Source organism: Anas platyrhynchos, chromosome 36 (genome assembly GCF_047663525.1).
Source record: "Anas platyrhynchos isolate ZD024472 breed Pekin duck chromosome 36, IASCAAS_PekinDuck_T2T, whole genome shotgun sequence".
Lineage (NCBI taxonomy): Eukaryota > Metazoa > Chordata > Aves > Anseriformes > Anatidae > Anas > Anas platyrhynchos.
The window spans coordinates 3,522,017-3,536,804 of NC_092624.1; the positions used below are offsets into that span (position 1 = coordinate 3,522,017).

A 14,788-nucleotide genomic window follows, 5' to 3' on the forward strand; every position below is an offset into this window, starting at 1 on the left:
GGACTTTATACAGTTACAGGGAAGAGGGCTTTAAAAAAATGTTGCACTAGGCCTTTCACTAACAGGCAGAAGAGTTTTTATCACCCTTGGAAATCTCAACCTTGGATAAGATTTAGCATTGTGCCTTTCTTTAATGAATGCCTCCAAGTAATCTGAGGAAGAAAGGTTGAAGGACATACATGATGTGTGTGGTTGGAGTTATCTTCGATATGCCTCTGGTACAGATAACATATGAATGGATCCTACATGGTGAAGGCTGGTCCCTAGCAGAAAGACAGCTGTACTTTCAGGAATGGATTACCCTGCTGATTTCACAGTAGGAGACAACTTATTGTAAAGGAACCCCTTTGTTGTGCATTTTTAGGGATGATTCTGTAGGCCAGATCGAGCCATATCTGCCTTTTTCTATTGTTTACAGAACATTGTAGGACATTAAGTGGTGAATGGGACCTTTTAGATTCAGAATAAGTTGGGAATCAGGTTTAAGAAACATTGTCTTGCCCATGAAATAGTGATTTCTAGTAGTAGCATGCCAGCAACCATGTTCTAGAATTTTTCTCTAAATAACAGAATCAAAGAATCATATAATCATTAAGGTTGGAAACGACTTCCAAGATCATCTGGTCCAACCAGCCCCTATCACCAATATCACCCACTAAACCATGTCCCTAAGTACGATGTCCAACCTTTCCTTAAATTACCCTTAAGGACAGTGACTCCACCACATCCCTGGGCAACCTGTTCCAAAGCCTAACTATTCTTTCTGAGAAGAAGTGTCTCCTAATTTCCAACCTGAACCTCCTCTGGTACAACTTGAGGCCATACCTTCTTGTCCTATCACTAGCACTCCAAGAAGTTTGTCCTCCTCTGACACTGACAAGAGTTCCCACTAGTAAGGTTTTATAGCCCTACCTGAAATCTACTTTATTGCCATATATTGCCATATATTGCCATATATATTGCCTCCTCTTGATAAGCTATTTAAAGTACAAAAGTCATTTTAAAGTCTTATCACAATTTCTTGGATTATTTTTTATGGCCTTTTCTTGTGAATTTTATGAAATATTAACTTGTGTTGTGGTTTAACCCAGCAGAGAGCTAAGTACCACACAACTGTTTGCTCACTCCCCCCCACTCCCCCCTCCCCCCAATAGTGAAACAGGGGAGAGAATCTGGAAAAAGAATTGCAAAACTCACAAGCTGAGATAAAGTTTAGTAGGAAACAATAAAGAGGAAAAAAAAAAATGAAAGAAAATAATACAGAAAACAAATGCTCAACCAGTTCCTAAGCATCAGTAGACCACTTGGAAAACTCCCCTAAGATTTTATTGTTCAACATGATGTTATGAAAAATTCTTTTGGTTACTTTGGATCATCTGTCTTGATTCTGTCCCCTTCATCTTCTTGTGCATCCTCAGACTCCTCATGGGCAGGGCAGTATGAAAAGCCAAGAATTCCTTGACTTAGTCTAAGTACTGCTCAGCAACAACTAAAAGAACACCATACCAGCTACTAAGAAGGAAATTAACTCTACCTAGACAGATTTGGTTTCATGAGTTCTACTTAGTGTCTCATTACTTCTGCATTCCTGGCTGTCATCTGTACCCTATGGGACAACTTCCTTCACTAGATCACTCTGCATGAGGCAGATAGCAGAATAATAGTAGTAAATAGTAAAGGGATTCTGATTGCATGCTGCTTCACAGAACAGGCTTTACAGGAAGCTAGTCTTTCAGGACTTTCACAGGCTGATGGGAAAGAGGAACATAGATGCCTGGTGAGGGAAACACATTTCTGGGTGTATGTAGTTTTATGAGGGTTAGAGTGCTAGTAGCAAAAAAAAATTTATCTAAATGCACCTGAAGAATTGTTTTGTTTTAGGTGAGATTGGATTGCTTATTTGTTCTTTTCTTCTAGTTTGTGTTTCTAGGTGATATTTTGTGTGATTCATCTAGTCTCTATTCATTTGCTGCTTGCCTACTAGAACTTGTTGCATTTCAAACCCGTGGCCAAGGTTTTCTCTAAGGGATGTCAAACTGCTGGCAATTGCCTTGATCTGAGTTTTCAACACTGAAAGAGGATCATGGAATTGTGTTTTGAGATGTTGGTGGATACTTATAAATTTATGATCCAGTAAATTCTTCATTTCATCTTGACTGGATCTAATCTCAGCCATTATGTGTTCTTTGATATTCTTTCCTAAGAGTAAGTAACAAATCACAATTAACAATTGGTAACCTTGTGGTTATTGGAAGTTATTAGAAACACATATGTATATCGAAAATAAGAAGTAGAAAGATAATATCTGACTAAGATTTTATGCATATCGTTCTGAAAACACTACAGATGTGGTAGAAGGGGCCGAATTCCCAGTTTTTTCGCAGCCCAATGAACACAGAAAATGCACTTAATAGAGCTCAGAATGATAGGAATTACTAAAATGCTTAATATTTCAGCTAGTCACAGAGAATACATGTATAATAAACTCTCCATTTTCATCATAAGGGAGTTGAATAAATGACTAGATTTCTCAAAAAAAAACAACAACACTAATATGTGAAGATTCCCTGAATCTAGATAAGAAGGCAAGTTCACAAATTCAGGTTTATTCTTGAATAAACCTCTGGATACAAGACATGACCCAACAGATGAAGTGATATGACGTTCAAATGTTCAGTTTCCTCCCTTACTTGCCCCCATCAGCCATCCTGTTCAGGGTCTCTCTTTCATCAGCTCCCTGTAGCTGAATAGCTGTCCAAAATCAAGTCTGGATTTCTCTTGGTAAGTTCAGAGTTACTTTCCTCCCTTTATAAAGATCTTTATAACAGGAAGTAATCCACCTGGTCTGTTCACGTGAGAAGAAACAAAGGAAGCTCTTCACTGTGGTTTTCTTTTCCCATTCTTCTCCAGAAAAAGTAGTGTTCAGTTGAACTCAGTAACCAGAGTGCTTCCCTTCCCCATAAATGTACAAAGCTCCACCCCCTCCCAAAAAAAAAAAAAAAAAAAAAAAAAAAAAAAAAAAAAAAAAAAGAACTGAAATGTCCTTTTTACCTTGATAGGTCAGAAGACTAGTACTGACTGGTATAGGTGCCCCCCTAGATCTGATGCTCCTTTTCTCATGGATGAATTGTAAATTGGAGGGCATCTTGGCCACAGTGACCATGAAGTAGTTGAGTTTAAAATCTTTCCTGATAGGAAGAAATTGCCACCAAAACTTCAATGGATTAGGGGAGAGCAGACTTCAGGCTGCTCAGGGAACTGGTTAGTAACATTCCCTGTGAAACTGGTTTTGATGACATCAAGGTCCAACAGTGTTAGTCACTTTTCAAGGACCACCTCTTAAAAGCACAGAAACAGACAATTCCAAAATCTCAAAATTTAATCAGGCAGGGCAGAAAGTCATCTTGGCAGGGCAGGTATCTTCTTCTAGAGCTTAGGTAGAAAAAGAAAGCGCATGACCACTAGAAGCGTGGGCAGGTGACATGGAAGGACTACAAAGATTCTGTTTGCTGTTCTAAGGAGAAAATTAATATAGCCAAGGCTCAGTTAGAGTTGAAGCTGACCAGTACTGTGGGCAATAAGAAAAGGTTTTTAAAAATATATATATATTAACAGCAGAAGGAGGACCAGAGTAAACATTTGTCCATTACCTTTGAGGATGTTCACCTCACAAACAGGGACATAGACAAAACAGAGACATTTAATGCCTTCTTCGTATCTGTCTTCAAGATTGACGATGAGCACTGGTACCCCAGGTGTTTTGAATTGGAGGACCATGACTGTGAAAATGATAAACTTCCAGCCAGCACTAAGCTTCTGTTGGATTTTCTGCTCCAAATGAATGTGTGTAAGTCTATATGTCCTGATGGGATTCATCCTAGGGTATTCAAAGAGCTTGCTGATGTCATTACAGAACCTCTCTCAATTATTTGTCAATTTGTCTTGTGAATCTGGAAAGGTCCCAGTTGACTAGCAGCTGGAAAACATTGTTCAAATTTTCAAGAAGGACAAGATAGAAGACCCTGGTAATTACAGGCCCGTCAGTCTCACTTCAATGCCTATTAAAATTATAGAGAAGATTATTCTGGGAGTTACTGAAAAAAAAAAATTGACTGACGACACAATCATTGGTCATAGGCAACAAAGATTCATGATGGGAGAGACCCATTTAATTAATTTAATTTTCTTTTATGACAAGGTTACCCATATAGTTGACCAAGGGATGCCATTTTATGTATTTTTTTTCTAAGCAAAGCTTTAGATATTATCTCTCAAAAGACCCTTCTGGACAAAATGTCCAGGTGTATGAGCAATTGGCTGATGGGTTGGGCTCAAAGCATTATAGTAAATAGGGTAACATCAAACTGGTGGACAGCTATTTATGGGGTTCCGCAGGGCTCAATTTTAGGGCCAGTAGTCTTAAACGCTTTCGTGAATGATCTAGGTATCTGCCCCCTTCAGTGTGGATATCTATTCTAGTGTGGTCGTCCACAGGCTGAAGGGACACCTGCTCCACTATGGTCCTCTTCACAAGCTGCAGTGCGGTACCTGCTCCACTGTAGTCCTCCCTATAGGCTGCGGTGGAAATCTCTGCTCTGGGGCATGGAACACCTCCTCCCCCTCCTTCTTTGATGACCTTGCTGTCTACAGGGCAGTTTCTCCTATTTATTTTCTTCATTCCTACTTGTCATACAGCATTTTGTCCTTTCTTAAATATATTTTCCCAAAGGTGCCACCAGCTTGACTGATTGATTCATCTTTCTCCAGCAGTGGGTCCATTTAGAAGACTGCTGTACCCAGCTGTGCTCAACATGGGGGCAGCCCTTCACTTTTTCCCAAAGGGATCACCCCTGCAGCCCCCCAGCTACTAAATCCTTGCCACAGACACCCAATACACACAGAAAGGAAGATTTTTTTATTCTTCTACAATTACCTGTCATGTTATACTAGTCTTCTCGATTTTATTTCTAGCAGCAAGTGAGAGGCATTTATTGTCCTTTTCCCATTAGTGCAGAATTGCTCCTCCTACTTCATCCTGGAACATGAGTCATCTCTTTTCTTCCTGAATTTTTTAGTAATGGGCGGTCGAGAAGTTTCTGCTGATAGGTAAGAGCACGAGACTTTTAAAGGCTAAAAAAGAAGCACAATTAAAACAGCAAAATAATATATTCTAGATGCTGTTTTGTTCAAGTATATTCTCTTTACTACTTCACAAGATATATCTTGGAATTATTATAATTATAAGAAATATAGTAGAAGATATCTTAGCGTTATTAAGGAAAGAGTGTTTTGATAACTAAACCTCTGAGTATTTATATAAGTTAATCATGTATTGTTTTGAGATTTATATTGTAGTTTAAATTATTTTATTTAATTGAACTACTACTTTGTAAACATATGTAGTGTTCTGATGTGAATGATTGAAAACGTAACATACTCTGCTTTGGAATGGTAAAAATCTGTTAAAATGTTCATAATATAAGTGTAAACATTTATCATAACAAGGAATTAAGGATTGTAGGAGAAATGTGCAAAGATATGGAATGACAGATACATATTTTGCTGTTTTCATACTTTTTTATTCTTGAATGATTTAGACATAGATGTTAATACTCTGTCCTTCAAATGGGGTATTACGGAAAGAGCTTGTAAGTGCAAACTTGCAATCAGAATGTGGATTAATGTGCATTTTCATATGCAGTTTATCTTTTGTAACAAGCAGCTTGTCACAACTTTGTTGGTTGGAAAAGAAAAGGGAGGTGACTTACATGGGGACTCATTATTCTCTAACCTCACTTTTGAGTGAATAGAACAGTATCTTGTGTTTTCCTGCACTGTAGTTGAATTGCCTCCCTCTTATACTCTGCGTATTTTGAGCAAATGCTGGACTCATGAAGCCATGATATATTCCCCAGGTGCTTCCTTACAACACTCAGTTTCATTGCCCTCTTTTACTACACTTCAGTGGTTCACAGTGGTCAAGGACAAGAGTACAAGCCTTTTGGAATTATGATGGCTTGCAGGTGCAAGGTAACACACACACACAGATAAGGAATGGGGTATGCTGGGAGACACAGGCTGATTGATTTTGAAAGGCTATGAGAGGAAGTGAAAAAAAAAAAAAAGAAAAAAGAAAAAAAAAAAAAAGGAGTGCCTCATGGTAGTTAAGTCACAACAGTCTAGAACTGTATGCACAAATGAGGTCCTGTCTTGCAACTCTGCAACTCTGTGGAATGCATTTATTGTCTGAAGTCTTCTGAGATGGGACCCTGGAGAAGTTTCTAAGGAGGTTATGGGAGAACCAGACCAGACCATCATTCCCTCTCTCAGTTATGTATAGACTACACATGCTAGTCTGTTACAAAGTGAAAGCAGGATGTCATGTCCACTTTCAGGATGTGTTCTTACATTGCACCTCTTGCACCAGGATGTGACATACCACTGTACAAACAAAGTAGGTGGGGAAGTATTGAAATACAGCCCAGTTTCCTAAAAAGAACACAAGAGCAGGTGCTCTTGTATACATTGAATGAGAGCCCAGCAATGTAAGTAGAGGGCTGATAGAGGGCATCCTCCACTCCTGGCCTGACATAAAAATAAGTTTTAAGTTGAAAGTTACTATACCCCATAAAAGGGATAGTTAGGAAACTGATGGACAGCAGTTCCCTCAGATACAGTGAGCTATGAGCTGTGGAAGCACAATTCCCCCTTTGTCTAAATAACCCAACAATTCCACAGGGTCTGAAGACAGCAGGCAGAGCCAGGTGCTACTGGTGGAATCCATCAGCAGCCCTACACAAGGCAAAGTGATGAATCAGTTGCAGGATCCATTTAAGGGGTACAGTCAGGAGCAAGATGGAGACGGGGCTAGAGACAAGCTCCAATATGAGTCCAAAATCTATTCAGGACACAAGGTCCAAAGTCTGTCAAGGAGGGAGAGGTAGGCACAGGCCTGTGGTCCATGACACAAAAAATGTGGCCTCTGTTCAAGTCACACATTTTTCACTTAGGAAAATATCATCAGGAAGTGTGCAGTATATTTCCCACTTACGATATACACAGCATCCTCTGGTTTGCCACCTCCACTTATCACCCTACTTACTCTAATGGTGACCTGCTAAATAACTTCTACCCAGGATGCCAAACATCTGTGCTAACTGGTCCATCTCTTCTTCCCAAGACTCCCCTCCCCAAAAGTTATCCAGTCAGATAGAGCCTGTATATGCTAAAGAAAAGTGAAGATTTCTGTGCCTTGTTTGAGAAAGTGTTTCTGTTTTAGTGAGATTATGTTTCATTTTTTTTTTATTCATTTCAGGAATTCTTTCTCATAGTACATCAGCCATTTCCAGAATTATTAGCAAGTTAACTTGATTGACGTTATATTTTTGGAAGTTTTACAGAACGTGTGCTAAGAAATGAATCTCAGAGCAGTCCTGTTCTTAGCTCTTCCACAATGTTTTTTAATTTCAAAGTGGTTTACAGGTAAGAAAATCCTTACTATATCTAGCAATTCACTTTAGCTACAGAATAGAAATAAATATGATGAATTATATGAAAGATCAGTACATGTAATGAAATGAAGAAAACAGGATCCATGGAGGAAGCTGCAACACAGAAGAAAAAAACCTTCCCTTTCCCCTTTTTCCTGCATTTGTAGAAAAATGACAGTACCACCAAGTTAAACATATTTTTTTTGTGGACTATTTTAGTTGCTGATCATGAAGGGGTTGTTGTTCAGGGTGAAAAGTCCCTCACAGAAACAATTACTGAAACCTAACTTTGGTGTAGACGGATAATCCTGATTGAGATTACTCTGGTCTGAGATGTCAGTCCCTGCCTGAGTCACCTTTAGGACATTTGTTTTAATCCCATGCCTGGCACTGCATGGCCAGGAGTTGGCTCCAAGTTGTTCTGCTCATGTCTTATGCATGGCTTAATATTTGGCTCAGCTAGCCAATTTCCTAAGATATCACACTTGCACTTTCATTCATGTACCCATTCCCTGAAGGAATAAAGGTACTGTAGACCCTGTGTAATGTCTGGCAACTCCCGAGTGTGGAATAACATTGGCCATCTAAGATGAGGTGATACATGACAGTCCTGATCTGGAGTGTTGGCTATCTCAGGGACTAAACATAGGTTTATTATCTTACCACACAGATGAAAGAGGCTTGGTCAGTTTCTCACAGATAGTACAGCCAAGGTCAGTGGAGAGCAAGAACCTACACAGATTGCTTTCAAGCTGATCAGATTGTCAGCTCCTTGCAGCTCATTTATGGTAACTTGCTCCTATCTCAGTGAGCTTTTGTTTGCAATCCTCCCACCGGCGTACCCATGGTCTTCTTGAATAAATTGCTGCCCCCGATAACCCTCTTCTCCATGAACATATAACATGACTTCCATGTATATAAAAACCTGGAAATGTGGAAATCCTAAAGCATGTATGTGCCTGGAGGAGGTGGTAACAATGACTAAAGATCCTGTCCTCATTTTTGCAGGGGACTAGACAACTCTAGCCTAAACCTGAGATTTATGTTTTGGACTAAAGTAACACATAACTTTTTGCCTAATTGCTTCCTTAATAGAAAGAATATATTTGCAGAAAACAACAACAACAACAATACATTTGGTCCCACCTTTTCCTTGCAGGTGAAGTTCCTATCACCATCAATGTTGATCCTTCAGTAGTATGTGTTGGTGAGCAAGTGACTCTGTCCTGCCAGTTGACACACAGTCTCCCCTCCAACACAGGCTTGATTTGGTACAAAAAGGAAAAGGAAAGGGATACTCCACTGTGCTCTTCCCCCAGCCTGGGTGGGGTGGTGGAGCAGTACCAGGATGAAGAATGGTGCAGGATTAAGGGGCGCTGGGAAAGAAGATCACTTCTTCTGATTATCCAGCAAGTGCAAGTAACCGATGAAGGGGAATATGTTTGTGCTGTGAGTGGCAGTGCTGGCTCACAAGAGGCTGTTACTCACCTTGATGTTACAGGTAAGCAGGGAGGCTGTCACAGTGAAATGAGACCTGCTACTACCATGCTGACTTCAATTCCCATCAGGGCTCTTTAGCCTCTGCCTATTCCTTCCTCAACAGTTGAGACCTTCTCCTGGGGAAATATACAGAGACCCAGGAAATAGCTAGAAAGTTTTGCTTCAGTTCTGAGTATCTGAAGACAGGGTACTGAAGGGCATAGACCATGTGGCTTGTCATGTGGGAAAGCCGTGCAATGGGGAACTGCTGAGTATCTGTACGAGTACCTATCATGTTTTTCTACTATGGAATTATCGATATTCAGCTTCTCCATTTAGCTTTGTAAACTGAAAGTCTGGCTTTGTAAAACGATATATATATATATATATATATATATATATGAATATATATATATATAATATATTATATATATATATTATAATATATATATATATATATATATAATATATAATATATAATATATATATATATTCAGAGCTACTAAGGAGGGTATTTACCAATGTGCAGTGAGCACAATGATACACTAAGGACCCCTTTTCCCTCCTCATTTGAAATTGCCCATCATGGAAGACTTGTCCCAAATATAAACCTGGAAATACTGCCAGAAAGCACATTTTCAGGTCTGACGTTCTGTTGGACAGGTCAGACAGGAGCTTAGTTTGAGTTCATTTAAACAACTAGCATCCACAAAAATGTCATTGATATATTCCACAGATCAGTGGAATGTGTGAAATCAATTTTTTCTTTTTTGAATCTGTTATGTGCTAGTCTGATTTGATGTCTCTTATTTTGGTATTGGAAAAGACAGGGAACAATTCCTTGCTCTTCTTCCTCTTCAGAGCATTCCCTTTTTATAGCCCTGTATCATATATACTCTCAACCATGTAGAGATTGCTCATCTGGTTTTGCAAGTTCCCAGATAGTTTATTATCACTTTTCATTCTCCATACTCATTGGCGTTCACTGTCTGGGGTAGTGTGTTTCCTTGTGGGAATCAAATTAAATGGCCACTTTCATCTGATCAATTACAGTTGTTTCTATGTGCTATGAATAGTTAGAGCACTGTATTAACAAACAAATTGAAACAAGACAAAACAGAAAAAATCAGAAAGTGTCATCTTTCTGTAGTTTTTGTTGTTGTTGTTACTTATATGTTTGTTTATATTTTTATTTAACTCTCATGTTTCATCCTTACTGCAATAATTCCATTATAGCACTTGGAAATAAGCCAACTTTGGAAAGGGATCTGCAGGAGGAAGGCATGTGTCGCTACACATGTAAGTCAAAAGGATGGAATCCAAAGCCTGAAGTACTTTGGACAAACTATGGAGGAGGCAATAAAAACGTGGAGGCCGAGACCTATGTAACATGGAATGAGAGAGATCTTTTTGCATTGCAAAGCATCATGACAGTGCCTTGTGATGATACAGATGTGAAATGCGTAGTCACACTCGTCAAAGAAAAGATAAGCCGAACTGGTAGGTAACATTTTAACACTTGTATCTGCATTGCTGAGGGAATCAGACCCCTTCCAGGCAGGAAGTTACACATTTGTGAGTGGAAAACAAAGAGAAGCATTTGTTGTATTTGTTGTATTTTAATACAAAATGCTTAAAAGCCAGAAGGTTTTTAATTGTAGATGAAATAGCAACAAAAGTGCAGGTGTTTTGTGAGATCTCTCCCATGACGTAGTTGGCATTTCTTTGTTGTGCCCAATTCAGTTGCCTCTGTTGCAGGTTCCCTGAATGGAATGATTCTGAAAAAGCCAAACACTTGTATGTACAAAAGCCAAATGAGAGGTTCCTTTGTAAAGCCCAAAGCCACGTGGGTTAATCCCCAAGGAGAAGATCTATCTTCACTGGCCCAGACAAGCATTCTACAGGAGAAGGACAGTGTTTTTGCAACAGAAAGTTCCATTGAGATACCCTGTGGACAACCATCTCATTCTTTCTTTACCACTAATGTGGAATCCAGTCTACACGTAGCTCAACAGTCAGGTATGCAGCAATTAAGATCCATTTATTGAATTTTGACATTCTCTGAGGAAGCGAATGTACCTGCTTTTAATATCAACCTGCACTAATAAACAGGATGGGCCTAAAGCTGTGAATTATTTCATTCAGTTTCCAACAATGCTCCATAGTTAACTTTGTTCAGGAGTATGCTGCTCAAAACTTTGATGAAGTCAATGTCTCTGCGGTCATGGCATCCCATCCTCCAGGCTGTGGCTGAAAACTGGACACATGGGGGAACATGACCACTGAAGATAAGGAAAAGACAGAGGTTCTTAATGCCTTCTTTACATCAGACTAGACTTCTTTACTAGCCACCACTTATCCTTGGGGTACTCAGCCTCCCAATCTGGAAGTCTGGGACAGGGAATGGAAGAAACCCCCCCACACAGTTCAGATGAAAACAGTTAGAGACCTGTTGCTCCACCTGGACTGTCACAAGTCCATGGGGCCAGATGGGATCCACTTGAGGGTGCTGAGGGAGTTGGCCGTTGTGATTGCTGGGCCGCTCTCCATCATCTATCAGCAGTCATGGTAATCTAGAGAGGTCCCAGTTGACTTCAGAAATGCTAATGTGACGCCCATCTGTAAAAAGGGTTGTAAGGAGAACCCGGGGAACTACAGGCCTGTCAGCATGACCTCAGTGCCAGGAAAGGTGATGGAACAGGTCATCTGAATGCAATCACACAGCATGTGTGAGACCACCAGGGGATCACGCCCTGTCACCATGGGTTCATGAAAAGCCAACATGGCTAAGTGCCATGTCCTGCACTATGGTTACAACAACTCCGTGCAGCTCTGCAGGCTTGGGACAGAGTGGCTGGAAAGCTATGCAGAAGAAAAGGATCTGGGGGTGCTAGCTGAACTGAACATTAGCCAGCAGTGTGTCCAGGTGGCCATGAAGGCCAATGGCATCCTGGCTTGTATCAGGACTAGTGTAGCCAGCAGGACCAGGGAGGTGATCATCCCCTTGTGCTCTGCACTGGTGAGGCCGCACATCAAATACAGTGTTCAGTTTTGGGTTCCTCACTACAAAAAGTCCATCGAGGCCCTGGAGTGTGTCCAGAGAAAGTCTACAAAACTGGTGAAGGGTCTGGAACACAAGTCATATTAGGAGCAACTGAGGGAACTGGTGTTGTTTAGTATGGAGAAGAGGAGGCTAAGGGGAGACCTTATTGTTCTCTACCACTACCTGAAAGGAAGTTGTGGGGAGCTGGGGGTCGGCCTCTTCTCACAGGTAACTGTTGATAGGACTAAAGGGAATGGCCTCAAGATGTGCCAGGGGAGGCTCAGGTTGGAAATTAGGAAACTTTACTTCTCAGAATTAGTCAGGGTTTGCCCAGAGAGGTGGTGGAGTCACCATCCTGGGGACATTTGAGGAAAGGTTGAACATGGTGTTTAGGTACATGGTTTAATGGGTGACATTGGTAGTAGGGTGATGGTTGGACCAGATGATCACAGAATCACAGAATTGTCTAGGTTGGAAGAGACCTCAAGATCATCAAGTCCAACCTCTGATCTAACACTAACAAGTCCTCCACTAAACCATATCACTAAGTTCAACATCTAAACATCTTTTAAAGACCTCCAGGGATGGTGACTCAACCACTTCCCTGGGCAGCCCATTTCAATGCCTAACAATCCTTTCAGTAAAGAAGTTCTTCCTAATATCCAACCTAAAACACCCCTGGTGCAACTTCAACCCGTTCCCCCTTGTCCTGTCACCAACATGGGAGAACAAACCCAGCTCCCTCAGCTGCTCCTCGTAAGACTTGTTCTCCAGACCCCTCACTAGCTTCGTCGTCCTTCTCTGGACTCACTCCAGCACCTCCATGTCCTTCTTGTAGTGAGGGGCCCAAAACTGAACAGAGCACTCAAGGAGTGGCCTCACCAGAGCCAAGTACAGGGGGACAATCATTTCCCTAGACCTCCTGGCCACACTGCTTCTTGTACAAGCCAGAATGCTGTTGGCCTTCTTGGCCACCTGAGCGCACTGCTGGCTCATATTCAGCTGACTGTCAACCAATACTCCCAGGTCCTTCTCCGCCATATTGAAGGTCTTTTCCAACCTGAATGATCTTATGATTTTATGAAAAGCGAAGAACATCTGGTGATGACAGGAAAGCCAGGAAGGCAGTGGGCTCCTGAGGTCAGTGCTTCTAGCCTTTTTACTAGCATGGGCCTCTATGTTTCTGCAGAGAGGTTTCTCGCACAGATCTTTAGACTGTCAGATGCTGAGATTTCCACCAGCAATGAAATACTTTGGTGTTAGGGTCTTAAAGAATTATTCTGGCTGAAAGGTGTTTTCAAGAAGCAAAACTAAGGCTGAGCTCTCTTCTGTAATTCTTACTTGTTCAAAGCGTTGATAATCAACTTAAGCTAAAGCATTTTTATGATATCGCTTAGAGCAATATCACTCCATTCAGAGGTCGTGTAGGAAATAGGTATGCTCTTGAATAAAAATAGAGACATAACATCCAGATCAAGTATAATTTAAAAATTCCCCAGGGGAAAAAAATACTTCCCAGTTTATCTCCAGTTTGTTTTAGCAGTGATATAAAATGCAAACATCAAGGTTGTGTCTAGACTTTCTTTAAAACTTAGTGTTCCTCACCACTCTTCCATATGAATAATTATTTTTAAAAATATGATTCTGCTAACCATGTCCAAATGGGACAGACTGTATGACTCCACTGCAACTCTACATCTGTGTTATATTGCAAGGAATTTGATATCATTTTTTTTAATTGCTTTTTCTCCATTTTCCAGAAAACTGTGACTGGTTCTGGATTCTTTACTTCTTTTGCCTCCTCCTCCTTATTTTAATAGGTAAGCTATTCCCCCATGCTACTCTCCCCATTTTCCAGTTCTTCTTTGCAGTGAACTTCCAAACACACTGTAACCCACATTTTCCAGTCATTTATTGTCCCTCCAAAGTGGCATAGACATTCCATGTTGTAGATAACTCATTCTTCTCAAGAAACTAGAAGCTCTGGATTCCTTCAGAAGAATCCTTTTGTAGTTAAATTCACTCAAGAATTTGCCATCCTTCCAAATGTACCCCAAAGCTCTTTAACTCCACAAATCGACATTTTCCATCGTAACCCCATAAAAATATCCTTCTTTCCCTTTCCAGATCCTCTGTGTTTCTAGCACCCAGACTTACTGATGTTGGTTTTCTTCAATACAAACACTTGTTTTTTTGTTTTATTTTTTTCATCACCTCATCATACCTGTTCATATTACCTTTTTATTTATCTGTTTAGTTAGTTAGTTTGTGTGCATCAATCAGTAAAGATGTTAGGAATCTACTGTTCACATTTTTTTCCATCACAATGCATAGAATTCGACCCGCATTTGCTAGTACTTTGATGCAATTGACATGATATATTTTGGAAAATTTAATATTACTTGGGGAAAAAGAAAAATTAGCTCTTGTGAGCATCAGAAGTGAGCATATTAAAAATGCCAATGTCTCAAAGCCTCTGGGGCATTTCTGTATGAAACAAAATCCTCAGCATTTGTAGAAAACAAATGTGAAGATTTCAGATTATGATAAAATGAATACCAATCTGTCCTCTCTGGGGTGATGGCATTTCAAATTTAACTGTTCATGCTTTATATTCTGTCATGATGATAATAGTATTGCCTTGTTTTTAGCATTTGTACTACAGATTTTCAAGTATATCATCTGGAACCCATTCATTGATACAAGTGAGTTTTCTTGATTTTTATTTATGTCTCCTAAATACATATATATAGTTCACATTTAGGTGTTATGTCTT

The 14,788-nt window shown here is 40.1% G+C and overlaps 1 protein-coding gene across 2 annotated transcripts in view; it reads left to right on the forward strand.

Moving 5' to 3' along the window:
• The first annotated feature begins 5,010 nt into the window (after positions 1–5,010).
• LOC106017007 (uncharacterized) overlaps positions 5,011–14,788 on the forward strand; it is a 30,690-nt gene continuing 20,912 nt past the window's right edge. For both annotated transcript variants that reach the window (XM_072032149.1, XM_072032150.1), the window contains exons 1-7: positions 5,011–5,106; positions 7,316–7,482; positions 8,650–8,991; positions 10,206–10,469; positions 10,728–10,988; positions 13,773–13,832; positions 14,664–14,717. In XM_072032149.1, the coding sequence (XP_071888250.1) occupies positions 7,416–7,482; positions 8,650–8,991; positions 10,206–10,469; positions 10,728–10,988; positions 13,773–13,832; positions 14,664–14,717 (1,048 nt within the window). In that variant the 5' untranslated portion in view covers positions 5,011–5,106; positions 7,316–7,415. The remainder of the gene's footprint in view (positions 5,107–7,315; positions 7,483–8,649; positions 8,992–10,205; positions 10,470–10,727; positions 10,989–13,772; positions 13,833–14,663; positions 14,718–14,788) is intronic.